The 21,499-nt window shown below is 53.0% G+C and overlaps 5 protein-coding genes across 5 annotated transcripts in view; 3 read left to right on the forward strand and 2 right to left on the reverse strand.

The window, feature by feature from the left end:
- The window catches only part of CSUI_007881 (uncharacterized protein), a 7,961-nt gene extending 4,723 nt beyond the window's left edge, over nt 1-3,238 (forward strand). Inside the window, exons 5-10 of the mRNA XM_068068024.1 lie at nt 29-143; nt 729-824; nt 1,419-1,520; nt 1,923-2,128; nt 2,633-2,686; nt 3,024-3,238. Of these exons, the coding sequence (XP_067919996.1) occupies nt 29-143; nt 729-824; nt 1,419-1,520; nt 1,923-2,128; nt 2,633-2,686 (573 nt within the window). The 3' untranslated portion in view covers nt 3,024-3,238. The remainder of the gene's footprint in view (nt 1-28; nt 144-728; nt 825-1,418; nt 1,521-1,922; nt 2,129-2,632; nt 2,687-3,023) is intronic.
- Nucleotides 3,239-5,589: 2,351 nt separating this feature from the next.
- Nucleotides 5,590-13,317, reverse strand: CSUI_007882 (protein cwfj c-terminus 1 family protein). Its single transcript, XM_068068025.1, has 7 exons — nt 11,556-13,317; nt 9,320-10,712; nt 8,625-8,715; nt 8,266-8,410; nt 7,119-7,340; nt 6,159-6,297; nt 5,590-5,849 (listed from the first exon to the last, which is right to left on the reverse strand). The coding sequence occupies exons 1-7, from the start codon at nt 12,039-12,041 to the stop codon at nt 5,692-5,694; spliced, it is 2,634 nt and encodes an 877-aa protein (XP_067919997.1). The 5' UTR covers nt 12,042-13,317; the 3' UTR covers nt 5,590-5,691.
- A 133-nt stretch (nt 13,318-13,450) lies between these two features.
- Nucleotides 13,451-16,229, forward strand: CSUI_007883 (uncharacterized protein). Its single transcript, XM_068068026.1, has 4 exons — nt 13,451-13,649; nt 13,845-14,079; nt 14,836-15,093; nt 15,867-16,229. The coding sequence occupies exons 2-4, from the start codon at nt 13,972-13,974 to the stop codon at nt 16,029-16,031; spliced, it is 531 nt and encodes a 176-aa protein (XP_067919998.1). The 5' UTR covers nt 13,451-13,649; nt 13,845-13,971; the 3' UTR covers nt 16,032-16,229.
- A 940-nt stretch (nt 16,230-17,169) lies between these two features.
- On the reverse strand, nt 17,170-17,989 carry CSUI_007884 (uncharacterized protein; the record flags this gene model as incomplete). Its single annotated transcript, XM_068068027.1, has 1 exon — nt 17,170-17,989. A coding segment is annotated over one exon (177 nt), but the record flags the coding sequence as incomplete, so codon positions are not given.
- Nucleotides 17,990-18,112: 123 nt separating this feature from the next.
- CSUI_007885 (protein kinase domain protein) lies at nt 18,113-21,240 on the forward strand (the record flags this gene model as incomplete). The annotated part of the gene is made up of 3 exons (XM_068068028.1): nt 18,113-18,689; nt 19,168-19,800; nt 20,114-21,240. Exon 3 carries the CDS (start codon nt 20,302-20,304, stop codon nt 21,238-21,240), a length of 939 nt encoding a protein of 312 aa, XP_067920000.1. The 5' UTR covers nt 18,113-18,689; nt 19,168-19,800; nt 20,114-20,301.
- Between the last annotated feature and the right edge of the window lie 259 nt (nt 21,241-21,499).

A 21,499-nucleotide genomic window follows, 5' to 3' on the forward strand; every position in this document is an offset into this window, starting at 1 on the left:
TGTGGATGTCCTTTGTGCGAAAACTCAGACCGTGCCTCTGCCTCCGCCGCCGCCGCCGAAGCGTTGTTGCCCTCCTGTCGAAATGTTGATCCCACCTTGCTGTCGAACGAGAGAGCTGCCTCCGCCGCCTCCTCCCCCACCAGGTCTGTCGCTGGTGTATACGTTTTTTTCGTTGTCAAGTCATAGTTTCTTGATTGGGAAGATGTTGTCCTGCAAAGGGGACCTCCACAGCGAGACACACGGGGGCGGCTGCCTGCACGTTTCTCACTGCGGTGTCCTGCAAATGCCGACAGACGGTGGATCTCAGCAGGACGTTCAAGTGCAGCCTTCGTTCTGAAGCACTAGCGCGTACAACCGACGAGTAGCCATGAGGTAGCCTTAAGTTTCTCGGAGCTGTGTCCGTTTGACAACTGTATGGCTATCGGACAAAAGTAGGCAGCTGATGCGCGGGACCGAGCGAATGAGTGCCTACAACACAGGCAGCCCCAAGCATAAACCTCAAAGGAAGACGTTGTTTTTTGTCGACCGTCTCTCCACGTCAGAAGAGCGTATGAGTGATGTCAATGGGGAAGCTTCAGCAACAGTTAGGTCGTAGCCCCTCCAGGCAGTTAGTAACTTGTTTCTCCGTGGTCCTGTTGCGGGCCCGGTGGGTGCTCTTGTATACGCTGTAGCGCAGCTGGACAAAACCCAAGCCGGGATGCTTTGTGACTCCTGTATGCGGTGTTCAGAGACCTGCCCGCTTTTGAAGCTTTGTCGAAAGAATCCGAAGGAGTGTCCTCAGTGTCACCAGCCTGTGGGAGGCTCGAAACGCCGCGGCGGAACATGTAAGCGAGTCGGGCGACACCACATACGCTAGTGAAGCTGCCAGTTCAGGAACGGCTTGTCGACTTTGGCCTGCTCGCAAGAGGTGTTGAATGTGTGCAAAACTGAATCGGCAGCCAGCTAGGTACCTGCAAAGCGTTTCTGCAATTGAGAAAAAAGTTTTGCCTAGCTGCCCCTGGGGGCTTCATGCGGTTGTATGGACGCGGGTGAGCCCGAGGCTGAAGCGGGCCGAGGTAGCAGTGTAGACTCTTTCCGTTGAGAGATGATGCTCCTTCACATGTTTTTCTTCCAAGACTATGGTAGATATGAGGGAATTTGAGCGGTCATGGGAGGAGGATTGTGTTGCTCTCCTGCGCCAGAACCAGGCTCCTAGCTTCGGCCTCAAAGATGGCTTCTCTCAGCAGCTGTACAACGAGTTTGATACTGCAGAGACCGCGAGTCTTTCTTGTGTTGTGTCGGGACGTGAATGAGTTGGGGCTGGGGCTGTACTTTTCCGGACATCCCTTCGGTGGTTTGTCCGCTGTCACAGGCGAGTTCGTTTTCATGGGTCGAGTGCTGGACTTGCGTTCTCGAAATTTTGTTGGTGCGTTCATCAGGTCCTGCGGAACGGGACCCTTGCGGAGGCGGCACAGTGGAGTGCTGTCTACGGGGTACCAACCATTACGTGCCGGATGCCACTCCTGCCCCATGCCTTGCGCGTAAGAATTTCCCATGCCAGCACGCACCGTCACACCACTATTCTTCTTGTAATTTCAGAGAGTGGTCTCCGATACTTCATCCTCCTCGTGGTTGCTGCGTTGGTGGAATCCATCCGAGTGCATTTTCGTCAGTGTGTCTGTCCTGGATTGCGACAAGGAGCAAGATGAAGTTTGAAGTAGCACTGCCATGAGGGGCTCTGGCAAACCGGGTGTCTCTCCAGCTGAGAATTCTCTGGCTTAGCTGCATGGTGTAAAACGAGGCGGAGGGACTCGCTCTACTTTTAGGGACGCTAGTTTTGCTGAAGTCCTTGACTCGGCGGCTCAGAAGAGCATAGTTGGATCCACGCTACAAGATACCGACTGGCGCTGCAACGTCTTCGTGGTTCTTTTTGTCTACTTCAGCGCCTTTTCAAGCGCCTGCCGTTGAACTGATTGAAGTGCCCCGGTTCGTTGAAGCCGGAGACAACACGCTATATGAGGCAGCGCCTCCAGCGCTTGCAGTACGGTCTCCCTCGCCGTGTCGTATCGATACCCCGCGCGTGCGGGTCGTGTCGGTTGCTCCAGCGGACCGGGAGAAGTGGTGTGCGCAGCCTCCTGGAAAAGACGATGTACGCTTCAGTAGGAGCGCGTTCTCAGACACATGCGATGCGCGCGCACGTGCCGAGGGCTTTCCAACTGGAGGTATGTCCAGCTGCTTATCGAGTGTTTTCCTGCTCTCCTGCTGTTCACACCCTCTTAGGTCATGTATGCTGTTTGCTACTACGGAGAAATAAAGTCCGCGTAGTCGGGAGCAGGCGTGGACAGCACTTGATTGCTGACGTCGGAGTTTCGTTCGAGAGTGTGCCGCGTTGATCCATGTGGATGCAGAACTTGAGGGGTCGCACTAACAAGCAGTTCATCAGAGAAGCCTACGCCCCCTCGTCGAGTATCCGTAGTTGTTCATGTCCTTTAAAGCGCACGGCCAGTGCCACTTACGCCCAAACGTGATCGTGGAATATGTGTAGCCCCTTCAGCCGGGCTGGTAGCAGAGACAAGATTCTCTTTCTGAGCTTCGCTGCTCCGATGCTTCTCGGCACTGAGCCTCGTGCGCTTTCTGTCCTGGTGATGCTCAGAACACCTTCGACCTGGCTGTGTCGCTCTCCGTTACTAGGAGTGAGGGTGAGTAGCAGTGGGAGGCGGGTTTTTTTTTTCCGACGGACGATAGAGTAAATCTGTCGTTACTGTTGTTGTGCTGCTACTCTTCTTCTCAAGAGCAGTATAGCGTTACTAGTACGTGACAAAGTCGGAGAAACCCGACTCTGGCGAAGCCGACGTGCGCATGAGTTGCCAGGCGGCGGTGCGGTTGACAGCCCGCTTGCAGAAGTTCATTTTGTTGAGGTGCGCAGAGTCCCTAGCTTCACTGATGCCGGTTTGTGGCGTTCGGGCTCTCTCACGGCCCACGGTTCACCCTTTTCTCGGGCGCGAGCCCGCCTTCGTGCTCCTGGTTCGTGTGCGGGTGTGCAGGTCTACAGTCGGGCCTGGCAGCAGCGGAGCGTCAGACTTGTATGCTTTCCGGGCACGTCGCTCGCCCCCACTACTGTCTGTAGGCGGTAGCAAGCCACGGCTCTGGCTCCGTGATTTCAAGGGGCCTGTTCCATCGATATGTACGCGCTTGCGGAGACAGCGTTATGGCACGTATTTGAAGATCCGTGTACGCTGCGCGCCGCTTCTAGGGGCCTGAAATTTTTCCGAGAAGCTCGAATGCACAGCTTTTCTGCGTGTGGTCCTGACGGTTGAGACGCTGTACGGCAAATCAGGGCCCACACTAAAAACTGAGAAGCTTGAGACAAGTAGATTGTTGTTCCGTGTCTGCATGCCTGAAATTTTTCGCGGTCACATACGGTCTTCCCCGATGCGTACACACTTCCGACAGCGAAGGCGCCGCCAGGGTGTAGTGAAGACGCAGCCTTTCGCTACGGTAGAAACCTAAGGGTATGCATGCGACTAGAGAACCCTCGGGTGGAAATGCCTGGTACGGTGAAGCCGCAGACGTTCTCGCGGTTCTAGCGTTTTCGATTTCTGGTGTTCTGTCTCCCCTGCCTCGCATCCCGCTGGGCTCGACCTTGTATTCCTCTGGCGGCCCCGTAGTGTACAACAAACCGTGCTCCTGGGTAGCTGCACGCGTCGCCGCTGTGGAGGCCTCCGAAGTAGCAGACTGCCGGACACCTGCCGCACTTGTACTCCTGGCGACGGATGGATCCTTCCAGATTCTGATGGCCGGTATCGCGCCACGTCCCTAGCTTAATGCGGGTGTACGGTGTGAGGCTAGAGTGCAGTCGCTGGCACATGGTGTTGTTTGCGGGGCACTGGCTGGGCCAGTACGACGCCCTCACTCCTCGCGACCTTCCGTGTTAGATACGCGTAGTTGACAGGGGAAAGGCACTTCGTAAGAGGCAGAGCTGCCGCACAAAGGCACTAATAAGGTCGACGCGCAGTCTACGCGGTTGCGGGTTCGCCGAGCAGTGTTTTCTACTAGCCAAATGTCGGGATACCTCTTACTCCCTCAGTGAGCTAGGTAGCAAGCACCTCGGATCCCGACAGGCCTTGCAACCGCCGGGGTCTCGGCGGCACGGACAGCGTCTTCGTGGACACAATGTGGCAGGACGGAGGAAAGGAATGGGCCTCAAAGCATTGGAACAATTATGAGGCAGGTGAACTTGGCTAACGCGATCTCGTGAAGACTCACGGGCAATATCCTGCACCGGCAATACGAACGGTGTTGGTACGCCTCCAGTAATCGCCAGGGAATTCCTATGATTCAGCCCTAGTCACTCACACTTTCGGGTCAGTACGCTGGTGCCTCCGTTTTCATCGGCGTGAGAGGCTTACATCCGAACAGCTGGAGGCGCAACAGCAGGTAAAAAAATCCTAGTCTTACAACTCCCACTTTCCGCCGCGAGCAGCGCCGGCTACGGCTGTAAAGGCAACTTTTAAGCATAGTCGCGCTCTTTTCCTGGACCTGGAAGCGCGTCAGTGAGCCCGGTACCCTTTCCTGGAACGATGTGGATTTCACCCTATTGCAGCCGCACCGCAAGCGACGTGCGGGAAACGCAGTTTTGCGTGCTCACAAAAACCCCTACAGGTAGGCGAAGTAGACAGGGCCTATCTACCAGTCAACGTGACTAAGAACGGGTCAAGTGAGACTGTCACATCGGTGTAGTCAGGCTGAACTCTACCGATGTCACCCATGGCAAAAACCGCTGCGGCATAACCGACATGGGGGTGTCTGTGCTTGTATTTGAAACAACGGTTGGTGCGCCCGTACAGCACCATAATGAGCATGAGGCGCTAAAGAGAACAACTGAAACCAAGACACTTCTTGCAAACCCATATCTTTGCTTGCCAGAGAAAGCACGGTTCGCAAAATGGAGGGACCCACTACAGTACAACGCTGTAGGAGGAGCAGTCAGCAGCAGCTTCTACACGTGACGTCATTGTCCGGACGTCCAATCATACGCTTGGAATAGCTTCCGGAAGCTCGTGACGGCGCTTTTGAACGATCTAAGAACACCGCAGATCAGACATCAAGGCGCACCCGCTTGAATCGTCAAGTCCGTTTGTATGAACCGAGAGCCAGAGCCTAGTATAGCTTGTACAGCGTTTCTCAAACTCTACACGCTATCCCTTCACCTCTCGCACGAAGGTCCATCATACGGATGTGGAGTGCTATGGAGACGCGCTGCGTGGTCTTAGCCATCTAGGGTCACCTCACTCAAGATGCTATTTGTGAGCCTTTACCGCGGCTTCGTATATCTGTGCCTTGGTGGCGCTCAGTCAAGCATGAACAAGCGTAGTCCGCGTTCATTGACTGTGACTGACAGACAACAATGGCTCCAGCTGCTTTCCTCCCGATCACGACGCCTCGGATACTACTTTCTCTCTTTCACCCATTCTCTGCTAGTAAACTTGTCGATCACAAGCACCAGTTGTACGTCTTCCAAGAGATGGACACAGGAAGGCGCATACAAATACTTGAGGTCAGGCAAGCCTCACCAAACCTGCCTATCCCTCCGCCAACGCACTCAGATCACGTCTGCTCATCTCTGCACACTACCATTGACGAATCCTGGATGACACGCTCCCAGCGATGAAAGCATAGACCGCGGCCGAGGGCAAAGAAAATGATAACAGGTTACTGAAGACGCTCGATTCCAGATGACGCAGGCACATACTGGGATGTGGGGAACGCTCGGTCTGTAGAGCAGAGTTCATGCATGCCCAAAATGACTTCTTGACCAAAGTTAGAAGGGAACGCGCGGCCATCTTCGATCACATGAGCCAAGCCGCCGCCTGAGAAAGCATCGCATCGAGCCCGTGGACACTGGGTGTGCAATTCCCACTAATATTGCCGACCCAGGAAAAATTGTGTTTAAGGCACGAACACAGTTACAAATCCACATGATTCATACTTCGGATGTTGAGGCGACCACACACACAAATAGGAACAAAACCACACCTGTAAAGCGCAGTCCACCGTCACGCGTGAAACGACCCTCCCCTCAACTGCCTACGTTTTCGAGAGAGGCACATTCAGTCTGCAAAAAAAAGTTTTTGTGTGAGTAAGCGCGACCAATGCTAGAAGAGAAGAGTTTATCTTACCAAGGCCGAAGTCCACGTGTATGTAAGGGAAGTTAGCAGGTATCGCTCTGCGAACTCCCTCACGTCCTCGCACCTCGATTACCTTCTTGTTCTGTTGCCATTCGCCTTCAACCTCGTCAAATGCCTTACGAAAAAATGTCTGGAAAAGCCGGAGAACAACAAACGACATGACCTTCGTGCGAAAACGTACCAGTCACCACTACTACACACCAGCCCGATCTCTTGTCTTTCCTAACACGGGATGAGTTCGCTACGCACTGAAAATCATGCACGACACCACGTCGCCCCGAGGTCCGATCCGCCTCGCACTCCTGATCACCACCCCTTGTTGAGATTGATACTTACACAAGAAGAAAGTACACAAGAATAACCACGTGGAATACCGCGAACAGATGCCAAAGGTTGTGCTGGATTCGGAAGAACTGACTCCACTGCTAACTGAAGACCATGCGCACTCTTTGGGGGCCGTGAGGATGGTAAGAGGAAGGGAAGACCTCGTCCGAGGGAACAGTACGAGGAAACATTTCCTCGAGTTTTCATTCTGCGCGCAAGAATACTACAAACAGTGCGTTCCCTTCATCTCCCTGTATGACCGTCATTACCCTCGCCCTCATCTTCCCGTACCGCACCTCCCTTGCAAGCGAAAAATAGCGTACACAGCTCTGTGGGCACTTCCCTGCTTGGCTCTTTGTCCTCTCTACCCTAAACGGCTTCTTCTGGGCCACTCGCAGGCACGACGTTACGTTTGTCAACTGGGACCAAAACGACTTCAAACCGGGTCTGATATGTGCTGCGCTGTTGGTGTATCTCTCCACTTTCTTCTTCAGTTTGTTCCGTTGAGCGAGCTACGTAATCCCGTCAACGAAAGGGATGTGGTTCACTAGGAGACACAGTATGCTGTTAACAGCGTTGTAAAGAATATGGCTTGAAAACGGCCTCGCGACGGTTCAGACCTCATACCTTCGCCTCAGACAGTCGATCAAGCTCAATGGGGAGAACCTCCACAGCAGTATGAGGCCCACCTCCCATCCAGTTCCTCTCCTTGGAGACGAAGCGAGAGACAGTCTCGATAAAGACAGGGACTTTGTTTTGCGTTTCAAAGAAGGCTACAAGGCTTTTCTGAAAGTTTCGGATCTCCTCATAACCAGAATCATCGAGAGCCGTGAGGGCACCTGTATGGGCCTGCGAAACAAACCACCTCCAAACAGCACTCACTCATCAGCGCGTGGCAGAGCGACTCCGGCCTCGTGCTGTGTTCTCTCGTACCACATCAGATGACACTCCACCGTAGCTTGATATCATAGAGTTTCAGCTACAACTATGTGTCCTACGCAGAGACACTCGGCATGGTTCTGCGGACACCGTGCGGGCAAACGAACTGCTTGAGCCGGGTAGTGACCATAGGAGGCCGCTGGCAAGTTCGATAAAAGGGATTACCGAGAGAAAAACAAGGGTAGAAATCTGTTGCCTGCCAGATCCAGCCTCCGCATTGCAGTACGTAGGCACCGCGCTAGCTGGCACGGACCACCACACCAGCAGCAAAGTGCTGTTGTCATATCTGAGCCGCCGCTGACTATATCCTGACGCTTCTAGGGTCCCGTCCGCAGCCTGAAGGTGACCGAGGCACTCTTCTACGTCGAGCGCGTGACCCGCCACATGCACAGTCCCTCTATCCACGCTGCACGACTTTTCGAAACGACCTGCCCTTCACGTTCCTCCTCATGCGCACATGGTGTCTAGATGCGCTTCTACTCAGAGACGTAATGCTTTTCTTCTAAACTGCCTGTTTGTCACCTGGATGTCGAAAGCGTTCCCTGATGTCGTGGCGATAGAAAATTCTAATAGAAACGCGGCAGGAATGAAGTGAATGTTTGTCTGTCGGCATACACCCAGCTGGAGTGCCCTGTGTCGGCCGCAAGGCATCCTGTCGAAGTAAATCCGTTGGAAAAAACTGCAGGGTCGTCGATGCAGGAGACAGGAAAGATTCTAGCCTAGAACCTCCGACGCGGCAAAGGCAAGAACGTGAGTCTGGTGAACTCCAAACTGTAGAAAAGGGACAAGTGAAAAAGACCCCCAACTAATTTCGTGGATGCTTCGAGGGGCTCACCACAGGGAGAATTAACAGGTGAGTGCGGAAGACGCAAAAGCGCCAAGGCACAAAGCAGAGAAGTGCATGCGTAGACACTGCGATAACGCCGTCTCCGTAAGTTCTTTCAAATCCCGAGCTGTCCAGGCATCGGATGCAATGTCCTCTGAAGAAAACCAAGATACAAGCAGTGCCCGCCTTCCCCGGATTTCAGCGGCAACCCCGGCAGGCCGAAAGCAACACGAGGCGAGGTAGATACACCAATAAATACACCTGGATATCGTTGCGATACATACAGAGACTACGAAGATAGAGAGAATACAAAGGCGGATAGAGGGACTACTAAAAGAGAGGAAGATGGCGTGAACGAAAGAACTTACTGCTTGTTGTTAAGCGTGCGCGCCCTGGCCTTGGCTCGCTCCTCGGCAAGGCGTTGCCTCTTTGCTGAGAGTTTCTTGGAGGGAAGCTCTCCTGCAGCGCATAGAGAAAACGAAAATTATATCCGAGCAGAAAGTGCCATGAACCAAGAAAACGGAGAAGACCGATATATTCTGTCCCTCTCTACCCTCTATCTCTGTACCTATCCTATCTATTACGGCGACCCCTGCCCCCGACTGCTCAGAAGACCTACGTGCACTCTCCTGGTAGCCAACACTGCACAGGAGCTTCAGAAGCACGCGGTAGTCGAAAGTCAAGAGATGATCCTTCAGTGTCGCGATGTCCACCAAGAAAACCTACACCCGCCCTCAGGTGCCTACGTCCGTCTACGGCGGGTATGAAACAAATGTAGCGTGAGGAAAACTCTGCTGTCTAAAGCGGCCTTGAAGCTTTCAAGGCAGACAGGCAGTCATACTGATAACTGCTGAAGCTCCCTGGGCTCAAAAATGTTCTTTGGGTCTTGCTGCACGACGTTGCGTACCGCTGGCGAAACAAAAGAACGCCGCAATATGGTCGAAGCGGGCTGCATGCAAATCTCCAGCCCACAGAGCCACTGTGAATGGCAGCAGGCACAGATCTTGTTCAGCAAAAAAACACTCCTTCCGATGTCCTGGGCTTTTTTGTCTAAATCTCTTACCTTCGAAATCATCGTCGCTATTTGCTCCACTCCTCCGTTTGAGAAGCGCATCTTTGTAGGCTTCGTCATATTCGTTTCCCTGGTGTGAGACGCGCTCTCGACGCGCTAGTTCAGCAATGGAAACGCCTGCTTCGCCTTGAGAGCCCGGCACGGAAGAGGAGGGTAGACGAGAGGGTGAATCGGTCGGCTGTGCTACGGAGGCACCAGATCCCCGGCGAGTGCCTGCATCGCGATGATCTACTCGTGCGCCCTCACGAACTAGATCATCTTCGGAAGCAGACAGTTGCCTTGAGGCCAAGAGCCCTCCTAGTCGGCGACACGTGTCTCTATCCCCAGCTAATTGAGCTTTGAGCACTTGTGCAGCCAAGGTGTTGACGTCGCAGTCCGCCAGATTTTGGACGCATTTTGACGAGTGAACGACAGTACTATTGTCAGAACAAGAAGAGTCAGAAGACGGACGTACAGCGGACGGGATATGAGACGTCGAGGTCACAGGAGCGGTAGAGGATGAGAGATGCGTTGAAGGAGACGTAGCTCGCTGATTTCGATGAAAATCCGGGATACGGGGGCGTTGCCACGTCTTCAGCGAGTCTCCTTCCTTCCCGCTCTGATCGAATACCGACACTTCTGCCCTCTCGCGATCAGCACTCCCGCTGTGTCTGGATTCCTTCGTCTTGAGCTTTGACCGGGCCCCGAGAAAATCAAACCTGGGTTCCCCTGCCACGCCTGCTGAAGTCTGACTTCCGCGCATTCTCTGTACTCTATCAACCCTGAACTGCGTCCCTCGCCCGTGCTCCGCCTCCGAGAAACCTGGATCTGTGCGCCCCCCTGCAGAACGAGGGCCTTCAAGATCTCCTGCTCTGGATTTTGCTGGAGAGTCCTCATCCCGGCCCTTCTCGTACCCCTGATCCTGTCGTGGCATTTGCTCTCTTCTCCAGGAAGTTCTCCTTCTCTCTGGAAACCACCCGGGTCCAAAAGACGCGACGTCTCCTGCTCCGCGACCTTTCGAAGTTCCTTCGGCTGGTGGAGAATCGCGGTCTCCGTCTCCGTTGTTGTCATCGCGCACTGGGAATCTACTATCCCCCCTTCTGTTTCCTGAGGAGCCACGATCAGTCCTTCGAGAGGGCAAAGACGCGTCCTCATTGTGATCTCCTCGAGGACCAAACAACAAGTCATTCCATATGTGCGCATCTTGTCCCTCTGCATTTCTGCCAGTTATGTGGTCTTCAATAAGACTGCTGACAGCTTCTCCCCTCTCAGCTGCTCGTTCTTGGAGCCGCCGAAGCTGTCGTGAACGCCAGGTCCGGGCCCCTCTGGAAGTCAGACTGTCAGAGACAGAAGGGCAGGATGCCAGAGCAGATGGTAGCCCAGACTCCGCCGCCACGGGACTCCCCTAAGAAGACAGAGACAGAGAAACATGTGTCCGTAGTTCTGCTATCACTTCTGTACACGGTTTATGCATACAAAGAAGCCGAAAAGCTCAGCGGGGTCAAACTCGAGCAACGTATAACTTTCTCTAGCGAGGGAGCCAGGGAACACTTTGAAAAATACCGGCAACGATCAGTGCTCCTGCGAGATATGCTCAAGCTAGTCGACAGCTATGGACGCCGAGCAGATACAGGAAGGCATCACGGACGGTCGCATGTACTGCACAGGCAAGAGAACCGAAGGAAAGAAAAGAGAGAGAAAATGAAGACAGAGGGGTAAAGTAGCTTGGCTGTAACCCGGCCCCCAAAAGTATCCCACGGAGTGGCTCGTCCCTGGCAAAGGTTACGCGTGTCCGAGGCCACCAGTACGAAGAGGAGAGAGGAAAGAACGATTCGAAAGCGGGTTGTAGCAAAGGGAGCGTGAGACAGGACATACCTTCGTCGTTGGAATGTATTGCATCAAACACGAAGGTATGTCTGTTCTCACCTTTCCTTACTGAAGTACCCAACAGGATGAGTTCCTCTGTCCCATGTAAGTGGATTCTTGAGGAGACAGAGTCCTTCCATCTAACATGAATTGCTCCCGTGTTGGAGGAGTATTGGTAGACCATGCTGTTATATGTACAACGTTGTCTACCCAACCTTAATGCAGTGAGGAACGTACATAAACCCCTGGTACCGTTTCTACCGTGTTACGAGGTGTCAGGATCGCGTTACATGTCGAGCAAACTTGAAGCAGTACCGCCGAGCAATATCGTGAAGATTTCCAACCGTCCAATACATTAGACACTTGGATGTTTTGAGCATACCTCCTCTTGTCTTTGCTTTGAAAGATACTGATTCCGGAGAAAAGGGTTTAACTCTCGCGCATGAACAACCGGCAGGCTGTTCTCCGCTGTACTTCCATTGAGGTCGGCGTTCCTACGGTCGCCAACGCCAGAGAGAGGAGCTGGTGATGTCGTGCAGTAGCCAGTCGCGGCACTCTCCACTAAAGAAGTACTCTCACTTTTCTCTCCCTGGGTACACAAAACATCACCATTTGCCTCCTGCTGCCTTGTCTTCTCTGCGGCAACCTTCGCGAGTTGCTGTTTAGAGAGATCCCGAATTCTCAAAGGCGGTGCATTCGTTTGACCTCCGTCTTCTTCTTTGTGCTCCACTGTCTGGTGTCGCGTGGCGCTCCCTGAGATTGGTCCACCCGCCTCTCGGCTCTTCCCCCGGGTGTCCTTCTCCTCTGTCTGCCTGCGCCCGCCGGCGGAAGCTTTAGCAGACGAAGAGAACCGGAGGCCAGCCAGCATGTTACTGACTCAGTTGTTGACGAAGACAACACCCCGACACCCCCCGATCCAGTTGTCCTTCTAGGACTCGAAGAAAACCCAAGAGGCCACTCTCTGCTGGACTACGCAAGAGACAGACCCATGAGTCAACCGGCAGAAGAGTTCTCTTCTTTTCTCCCTTGTTATACTACTTCCAACGGAGAAGCCAGTAGAGAGCTGATGAGGCCCTGTCACTTCTTGCACACTCGAAATACGGCAGGAGTTACGGAGCTCATGCAAGGACAAAAATGGAGCTATGTGGATACGAACACTTGTTTGAAAATGAGGCAGCGTAGTTCGGTGCAACAAAAAAGAGGGTATTCTATGTCAGCATGGTAAGTCCCACTCCGTTGAAACTCTCCAGAAACTTCAACAGAAACTCAAGCTTCCAGCCAGTTTCCGGATGAAAGACCGATGGTTCACCTTAGACCAACATGCAAAACTGAGAGGACGCCACCATCTGACACTGCGCCGTGGTCGCGCGACAGTTACTATAGTCCCTATCAGACTTGGTGTTGCCGGTCGTAATTTGAAAACCTTCCCCGAACGACGGTGCGCAAAGACCACCCGCGGACTCGGTGAGGCAGAAACTCTCCAAACAAGGCTTGAATCGAACAGACGAGACACGCTGTCACGGGCATCGATGTACCGCTACCTCGAAAAACGTTGATCTTTAAACCTGGGTCCGAGTCACCCTGGTGCGAAGCCATTACAAAGCGAAGGTCAACCGGCAAGACAGGCATAAGGCACTCTAGCAGACGAAAGCAACGAAGGAGGCGCAGACAAGGAAGGGGAAGCGCCGCAGGAAAAAGTCAAAAGCTCCGACTGCCACCTTTTCCGCTAGCTATGTCTCGCCTCCGGGAGTGCCAGAACCCTTACCCTTTTTCTGCCTGTGACCAGACTTGTCGCTCCTCGGGGACTTGAACGGACAGGCATCTAGTGGTCACCCCAAATGTATCCCAGCAGTGCTCCTTCGCCTCCCGAGCGCAGTATCTGGAAAAACAGCCTGCAGTTATACGGCAGCTGAAGTTCCAGTCAAGAAGCAGGGACGTCCCTCCGCGCGTCACGCTTAATTTCAGGTATAGATGTACGCACAAACATGACCTGCGCGCGTTGTCCCGACAAGCGAAGAACGTCTGGCGAACCGAACAGCGAAGAAGCATGTGCCTCCTGAATGAAACAGCGCTTTTCGGAACGGGTCGAAGAAAGGGACTAGGACTGTCTGCAATGCAGCCCGTTGTGGTTTTCTTGGAAAAGGAGATATGCAGCACGTGCAGATGCTGTAACACCGGGGTGCCCAGCCGATGAGCTGCAATGCATGCAAAGCCCCCTTTCCTCGTTCTGGACCTAAACGTAGCCAGGAGTAACGGCCTTAGCGCAGCTCGCAGTCTTGATAAACTGATAAACACACTGTTGAATCGCTTTCAGAAGGCAACTCACACGCCAGCACAAGACGAGAACTGAACGCTCTTCTCGTCAGCTCCCGTCGCGCATCGGACTGAGGAATACCAGAGGCGTATCGCGTCGTGTCTCGATGTTTCCAAGGGAAGAACGAGCTTGCCTTTACACCAAGAAGCAATTCCGTTTCCTGTGCGTCCCGACTGTTTCGTTTCATGCTATGCGGGGAGCGCTCAGAGCTCCGGGGTGGTGGACGCCAGTTTTTAGAGAGCAACAGCCGCAGTATTGCGCTGTGGTGGTTTCTCCCCATATCGGTTAGCGCGGCCGCGTAGCTCTCATTGTCACCTGACGTTATGCTTCCTTGGTTTTCGTTTGTTTTTTACCAAGCGGACTTTCAGGAAGACCTGCCAGCGAATTTAACCGAGAGGTACTCGCAGGACTAGCCTGAGAACTGCAGATTCTGACGCAGGTTTGCCCGGAGAACAACAGGAGACCTGTCCAGGCGCCAGCAACTATGGCGAAAGAGCCTCAAGAGGATCTCTACATTTTCAATCGGGGGCAGTATGTGGAAAGATTGAAGCTGTTGAATGAAGTCGCAGAGAAGATCTTTTTTTATAACAAGGTAAGTCTGGACGGTCATACCTAGGAAGATGGTTTGAATGGCGATACCGTTCAGCCACGTTTGGGCCACTTTTGTATACTTGTATGTCTAGGTGGCAAAACTGCGTACATATACACATGTGTTACAGCGGTTCTGCTGCTGGCAGGTCAGGAATTTGTGTTGCCTGCAAGAAAGCCCCACTCCACGTCCATAAAAATGTGGAATTCTGACGTATATCCGCTTGATTCTACATTCTCTCGGCATTTATATCCGAAGTGCTGACGCTTTCACACAACAACTTTGTCGGAGGCGACGAGAACTGTGGAGTACACAGGCCAGGATTGATTTCTTGTCCCTGCTACTACCCCGGTACGCTGCCGGGATAGAGACTGGATGACGTTTTTCAGCTCGGTATACTGCGTTTTCTACATTGGAAGGATAAGTGTATGCGTTCCGTTGATTCTCATCCGGTTTCTTTCTGGCCACACTGTGAAGCGTCGAGAGAATTGACCATGCCAGGCATCAGTAAGGCGAGGAGCACACTGACTCGTCCCTGGCGAGGCCACAAGGGCCATCACCTACACTACTGAACAAGCCGTCTTGGTGCGGAACCGCTCTCTACCACGCCTTTTCGCCTCGCAGCATTTTGGCATGCCCGTGTCCCTTCATAGCAGCACTTTGGCCCTTATTACTCCCGCTGCGACTCTTGCACGTGTGTGGACAGCCGCTGATAGTGCGTTCTTCTGCAAAACGACTTTCCTTTTTCTTTTTGCTCAGCTGTTGTTGGTCGTTGACGAACAGTTGAATGGAGTGCGGCTGGCACTCGGCGCTTATCGTAGAGGAGAACTCTCTTCGTCTCCAACCAAGTCTGCTGGGGCGGCCCGGGTAGACATAACGAGGGACAAAGCATTGGTGACAGGCGACAATGCTGGAATCCTCGGTATCGATGATCCTGGACAGCGAAGAGACTGCGTTTTGATTGGCACTTCGTTCGTGTACTGTGACACGGGTGTATCCGCAGAGTTCTTTGTACAAGTGAGCGCAAAGGGACGAGGAAGTTCACATCAACAGCCATCTTTCCTGACACGGGCTGACGCCAAGCCATGAGCTAGGTGTTCAAGTGGTTTAGTCCTTGTGACAGGGCAAGGTGGAGAGCTAAGTCCGACACAGATCGCTGAGCATAGCTGTGTATTTGCATGTATATACCTGTATAACTATAACTAATCTGTAGCCACATGTATCTTGACCGCATCGTCAAGTGCACTCGGCTCCACTTGAAGGTAGGGAATGTGGGATTGGCCAATTCTGTAGCACCATGGTCTTGCTCGACGCTTATTGCGCTGTTGCTTCGTCTGGTGCCGTTAAGACCCGGGCACAGCCCCCCGGAACGAACCTCTACGGCAGCTTCGCTGCACTTCCTATACGTGCGGCTGTAGCAGGTTGAGGCGTAACCGATTGCAGGTGGGCTCATGCGATCTGCGTAGTCTACTGCCGCCGCCTTGTCGAACAAGGCAGTGAAACGCAGCGGAAAAGAACCTTTGTTAGAGCAGCATACATCTCATTTCTTTTGTGGCGTTGGCCACACTTTTCAGGTCGCATTGTAGAAGTGGTGAAGAGCCGCAGATGGATTTCTCCTACTGACGTGTGCCTGAGGCATCGTTTTAATTCTCCGTAGTCGCATGCGCCAGTCAGAAGCTGCACACGACGTGCGCACACCACAGCGGGCGTTTTGCTTGGTAGCTTGCATGTGTACTGTTGCAATGTTATTGAGTCCTAACCTCTTTGACTGTTATATGTGCGTTCCTCAGTTCGTTCGCAAACTCGAAGCCCGTCGCGAAGAGTATCGCTCCCTGCGCAAAGCTGCAGTTCGTGAGCTTGTTGCCCTCAAGCCGAGTGTAACAGAGCTGAGTGACCGTGAGTGTCGCCTACTCCTGGCAGACCCACAGTTTCAGCTAGACGAAGAGGACAGCTGATAATGGATTAGTGAAAGAAGAACATTACTCGAGTCATGGAGCAGACGGGCTCAGCCTGGAGCGCGAAAACGTGGGGCTGCCGTATTGGCGTTCGTGCTGCTCATCTCGTGTTTACTGTTCGGTCCGTTTCTCGCTGACTATCCATGGTACGGGGTCAGGAGCTCCTCTCCGAGACGGGGTAGTTTTCGTGGATCTCTCAACTGCCGGGCGAGCAATCATGCGTAATCACGTCAATAAGTCAACACTCCCGGAACGAGGGCGGGCTGACGACCGAGGCCACGTACTTGCGGGGCGCGCTGCCGTAAATGGTATACGGTGGCGCATCCGCAAGCGTGAGGATACCCATCAAGAAACCAGGTTGTGATCTATTCATTTCCGCGGTCTATAAAGGGGCTGCTGGACAAGAGTGCCAGGAGAGTTCCTCAGTGAACTCCTCAGGCGGCAATCCTTGTTCTCTCCACTCGAACACGCCTGCGTTCGAACGGTGCGACCGCGCGACGAACTTGTAGCTCATGGTACGAGGGGGCACCTGGCATTCGTGCCACCGTTACTTCCCTAGGACTCCAGCGGTAGAGAGGCCGGACACCCGTCAAGGGCCTTTGAAGACACTATAGCTGGTTCTCTCCCTCCTCCGGACGCACCGCACTAGCCTGTTGGTGCACAGGTTGTTCTCGGTCAGTTACCGAAAGTCCGTAGCGCAGCAAATGACTTTGCTGAACACATTTCCTATGCGACAGAGAATATGTGTCAGAAGGCACATGAGATACACCCTTCCAGTTCCCCTTTACTGGCAGCTATTGAAAGGCGGTGTGGCTGTTGCAGCCCTGGGTGAGCTGCGGTTAGACTTTAAACCTAAGCTGAGCGGGACAGTGGCGAGTCTGCCTCACTTGCATCTGAAAGACAGACGTGGTGCGCCTTCGGAGAAGAAGGCTCGAATACAGCAGCACAAGCATCCTTGGTGCCAGAGGACTTGAGCACGGTGTGCAAACTCCGACTCTTCATAGTCAGTGTTGGGCAGGCACATCGGAAGGATGGCTCAGATCCAACGCTGCTAGTACTACAGCCAGGGAGCCGTGCAGGCGTGGTGGAGGAAAATACAGCAAGTAATCTGGCGTGGCGCCTACATGCCGTCCTCGAGTAGCCCGGTTCCAACGGTGTCCGAACTTCGCACGGCGTGTCTGCGACTGCGATCGTCGTGGTCAAGACAGTATTTGAAAGATCCGGATGTGATTGCACTAGTAATTGTACGCCACTCTTTCGGTTCGTCGGACTTGTATGGTGCAGCCTGAAAACTTAATCGGTGTCCGCTGCATGCTAGTTGCAGCAGGCCAGTTCTTCATGTCCGGTATCCTTTCCTTTGTACACTAAAAAGCCCCCCAAACTTGAGCAATTGTATTTACTTTTCCACATATTCATGCGAAGCGACAGAACTCACGGCTTCACAACGAGGCCGCCAGTTTATGAGACAGCTTTGGTCTCTAATCGAGGGCGCTGCCGTCGAGACAAAAGCACACGGAGTGTACGCGGAAGACGTAACTTGCCTGCAGCTGTGGCCACGTCAGACACATTGCTGCAGAAAGGGAAGTCAATCGAGCCGGCGTCACTCACGAAGGCCGCTTCGATGCAGCTGGAAACGCGACACCCTCATATCACCCCTTCCCGTTGTCGCTGTTTCTGTTCTCTCTCTCCGCGCATACTTCTCACTGCCTCGAAGCTTCACCCATAAAGCATCTGGAGTCAGGGGAGTCAACATAGCAGCGCATGGTTAGCCACTTCGTGCTTACCAAAGTAAAAAAAGTACGTTCCAAGTTTCAGTGAGGAAGAAATCAGTTCTGCCACGGCCGCTTGGCGTCGAGCTGTGCCTGCTCAATAGCGGCTTTCCAGCCGCCGTCGTTTTGTTCGAGTCATCGTGGCCGGTCAATAACAGTAGAGTCGCCGCAGTTGCCGGACTGTGCTTTGGCTAGCTTGATCGAAGCGGATGGTGGTGATATCGCCAGCTCACTGTGACGTTGACGATGATCCAGCTGGGTGTAGGGGTGCCAACTTCTCGCCGACTTTACACTGGCTACTGCAATTCTGGACGGCGACACAGCCTCAAAGTAGAAATAGAACGTGTCTTGGCGAGCAGTGGTAGCCCGGTTGTCGTGAAATTTGACTGACTTTGCTTCAAAATTTCTGTTGCAGGAGGTCTTTCGATACTTCTGATTTGCAGAGGGAACTCCTGAAATCAGTAACGCCGCGGCAGCCATTGATACCTTTCCTGTGGTTGTTCCTGTTGTTGTTGCCAACCTCCGGTGTGTCGTTCGAGCACGGCTGTTGCTGCTGCTCGCGGCAGTCTGAACACCAATCGGAAGCCAGCAGTGACCCCTCTTGTTCTTTTAAAGTCGCTCTTTCTATAAGAAATCGCGATCCCACCCAGAGACCGAACTGGTCCAAGCATCCTTTCCGTATGTCAAGTCACGAGTCGTCCGCGACTCAAAATCCGTGTTGCGCTTACTTCACCTTGGCGGCTTCTCATTTGGAACTGCCACATCTTGTTATTTTCTTTGGCCAGCTAGCTGCTTGTATGGTTCGTCCACTGGTATTCTTACTCGAGATTTGTGGAATTGCCTGATTCCTCAAGGTTCAAATGGGTTTCTCCTTCAGCAAGCTTTACGAGTGAGTAGTATCACAGCGAATCGTTGATTGCCACATGAAGTCGAGTGCTTTGCCTGCCATTCCATCCGGTTTCTTGGCTTTTTCTGATTACCTGTAAAGCTCTTTATCTCTCTGGAGTTCTGCTTTCATAGGTGGCTCAGCTAGCGTTCTCTCATCAGGAGTTGCTCCGTACTGTTGTTGACTGAAAACAACGTTGTGTCCCCGAAGCAAGGCAGACGTTTGTTTCTTCTTCAGTCTCTGTAGTCCATATGCCGCCGCTGTGTCAGAAGTCTCTAGCGTGTCTTTCTGCTTGTGAAGCACCCGAACTAGCTTCAGGAGGAAGACTCTAGGAATGGCGGCCGCAGTGTTAACGATATATGCGTTGACGTGGCATTATCTTGTGGTCACAAGAAATTTGGTGTAGCTAGTTTTCTCTCGGTGTATCCAACCGTGCGTTGCATAGGCGCCTCCTCTGTGCCGACGCTTTCCCTGTGTTCAGGCAATTGCTGTAGGGCGTCAGTCGTCACCCCGCTTTTTACAGTCAGCTGCATCGCGTGGGCCAAGACCGACTTCCGTTTTCCGAACTGGTTTGCGTTTTAGGCTTCTTTCGTTTTAATAATCTCGGTTTTATGTTGCTTGTCCATCCAGTCATCTTATGGTTGAATTGTTTTTACCTTGGCTTGTTTTAATCGAGTGTCGCTACGTCCTGTGGCTTGACCTCTTGTCCGTCCTACGTTTCGGCTTGTGCTGTTGTGCCGCTCATGTCCGTGCTTTCTGTTGTTTTGTTTCTGGGTGTAATCTTACCCAAGCGCTGGTTGGCTAGGTTCAGTATGAATGCAATCTTCCGTCAAGACACACGCTGGTGCCATTACACTGGCTAAGTAGCTCGCTTCTTTCTTTCTTTTTTACACTGCTGAGGCGTCGGTCTCGGCAACGTTTTCCTATCCAAGTCTGTTTCGCTATACTCGTCTCGTAGACGAATTTGACTGTATCTTTCTTTCCACCTGTGACACACCGACGACAGTTCCTGAACTCATGCTCGTGGAGAAGGATCCGTTTCTACGAACACACCAGCTTCGAGGCCACCCACCCGGATGGATTGTAGCAGCAATAGTAGCTAAAATCGTTAAAGGTAAGAGGATAGTGCCCCAGGGCCGGTAACCTACCTCCCAGAGGCGCCTGCTCTTTCAAGACTTAGCTACATATCGTCTGTCTTCTCTACATGTTATTTCCGCGCGTTGTGGTGCACGTGTCCCAGTTGCATGGTTTGTCGACTTGAGCAGGCAAATAGGACTTCTCTTTGGCTCTCTTGTTGTAAACGCATAGGAATGAACCTTCAGAGAACAGAGACTCGGCAAGATAACTTACCTTTCACTGTCGCACAAGCAGCTGCCGCCTTTTTTTCGCATCAGATCCTTGTTCATTGCTCTCATATGTTTCTTCAGGTGAACTTTCACCACCTGCCGCTCTTTCCCCTCAACACATTTCTGGCTCACCATCGGCTAGTATATAAGAGTCTCCTTGACTCTTCTGTTACCCGTCCGCCCTCAGACTCATTGACTTTCACAAGGAGGACGCCTTTTGTCTTTGCTACTTTTATTCCGAGAAGGTGGCGGAACCTTCTTCAATCAAGATGTCTCAGCATACTTACAGCACGTCGTCCCCCTCACCTCACCACTCCTCTCTGGCGACCTCGCGCCTGATTGCTTTTAGTGGAGGCGATTATCACCTCTCAGGGGCGGCGGGTTCTTCTGCTCTTGCGTGTGGATGTGGCCAAGGAAACTGTTACGGAACGACAGTACATCAGCATTGTAGTAATACAATGTCAAATGCGGGCAACTGCAGCAGCAGTCCGTCGACACCCTTAAGGAATTCGGATGGCTCTGATTCTCTGGGATGGAGCAACGGTGAAAGCGATCATGTCTGTGCAGGGACAGGTAGTGGAAGTATGGCTGGAGCCTTGTCTACAGCTGCGACATTGTCGTCCGTTGTTCATCAAAAGAGATTTCGCGCCCAAGGCCGCTTGTCGAATGCAATTGCAAACTCCAAAAACGGCAGTGATGGCTGCTGCTGCTGGCTTCCTGGTGACGCCAACAGTGCAAAGTCAAGTCACTTTTCGCTCCATGCGAAGACTCCGGATTCGAGCTGCAAGAGCACACCTAGCACGCGGCCTGGAACGCATCTCACAACACCCGCAAGTAGCGCGACACATCACAAGGGGACTGCCTTGAACGAAGCAGCTTCGAGTGACTCAGCAACTGTCCGTAAAGCTCTGGATCAGTGGTTTGGAGTCAGCAGTGCGTCCGATTCGGGCAATGCCAGCATGAGGGTTGATGTAGCTGGCATGCCAGCTGATCAGAGCGTCGGTGCTGCTGCTGGCTTACCATTTCTAGAGAGAGGGGGAAGCGTCGGGTCTGGTGGAGTGGCGCCGTGCAGCGGGACCTCAGTCTCGTGTAGGAGCTTTTGCCGAGGCGCCTCTAGTGACCTTAAAAAGGCCTCCGACCCAACAAAGTCCTCAGGTACGTCTCGGGAGACTCTGCACTCCTCTAGGGCAGTATGTACGCTTCTGTAGATCAGATTGTAGACACTACATATACTTTATTATATGTCTAGAGATACTCATCTGCCGCTGCCGATCGGGAAAGGCTGCGTTCTCAAAACACCTTTCAGTAAAGGCAGCCAAGCCAAGAAGATAGCCGGCGATGTGCTGGTTCATCTTGTGCGTGGTCGTGCCACTTGGACAGGCACGGGTCTAGCGATTTGGGGAGGGAGGGTCGTCGCAGGTGTATGATGCGCAGCTTTGAGCAAAGTTAATCCACCCCCCCCCCCTC

The sequence above is a fragment of the Cystoisospora suis genome, assembly GCF_002600585.1.
Source record: "Cystoisospora suis strain Wien I chromosome Unknown contig_4257, whole genome shotgun sequence".
Lineage (NCBI taxonomy): Eukaryota > Apicomplexa > Conoidasida > Eucoccidiorida > Sarcocystidae > Cystoisospora > Cystoisospora suis.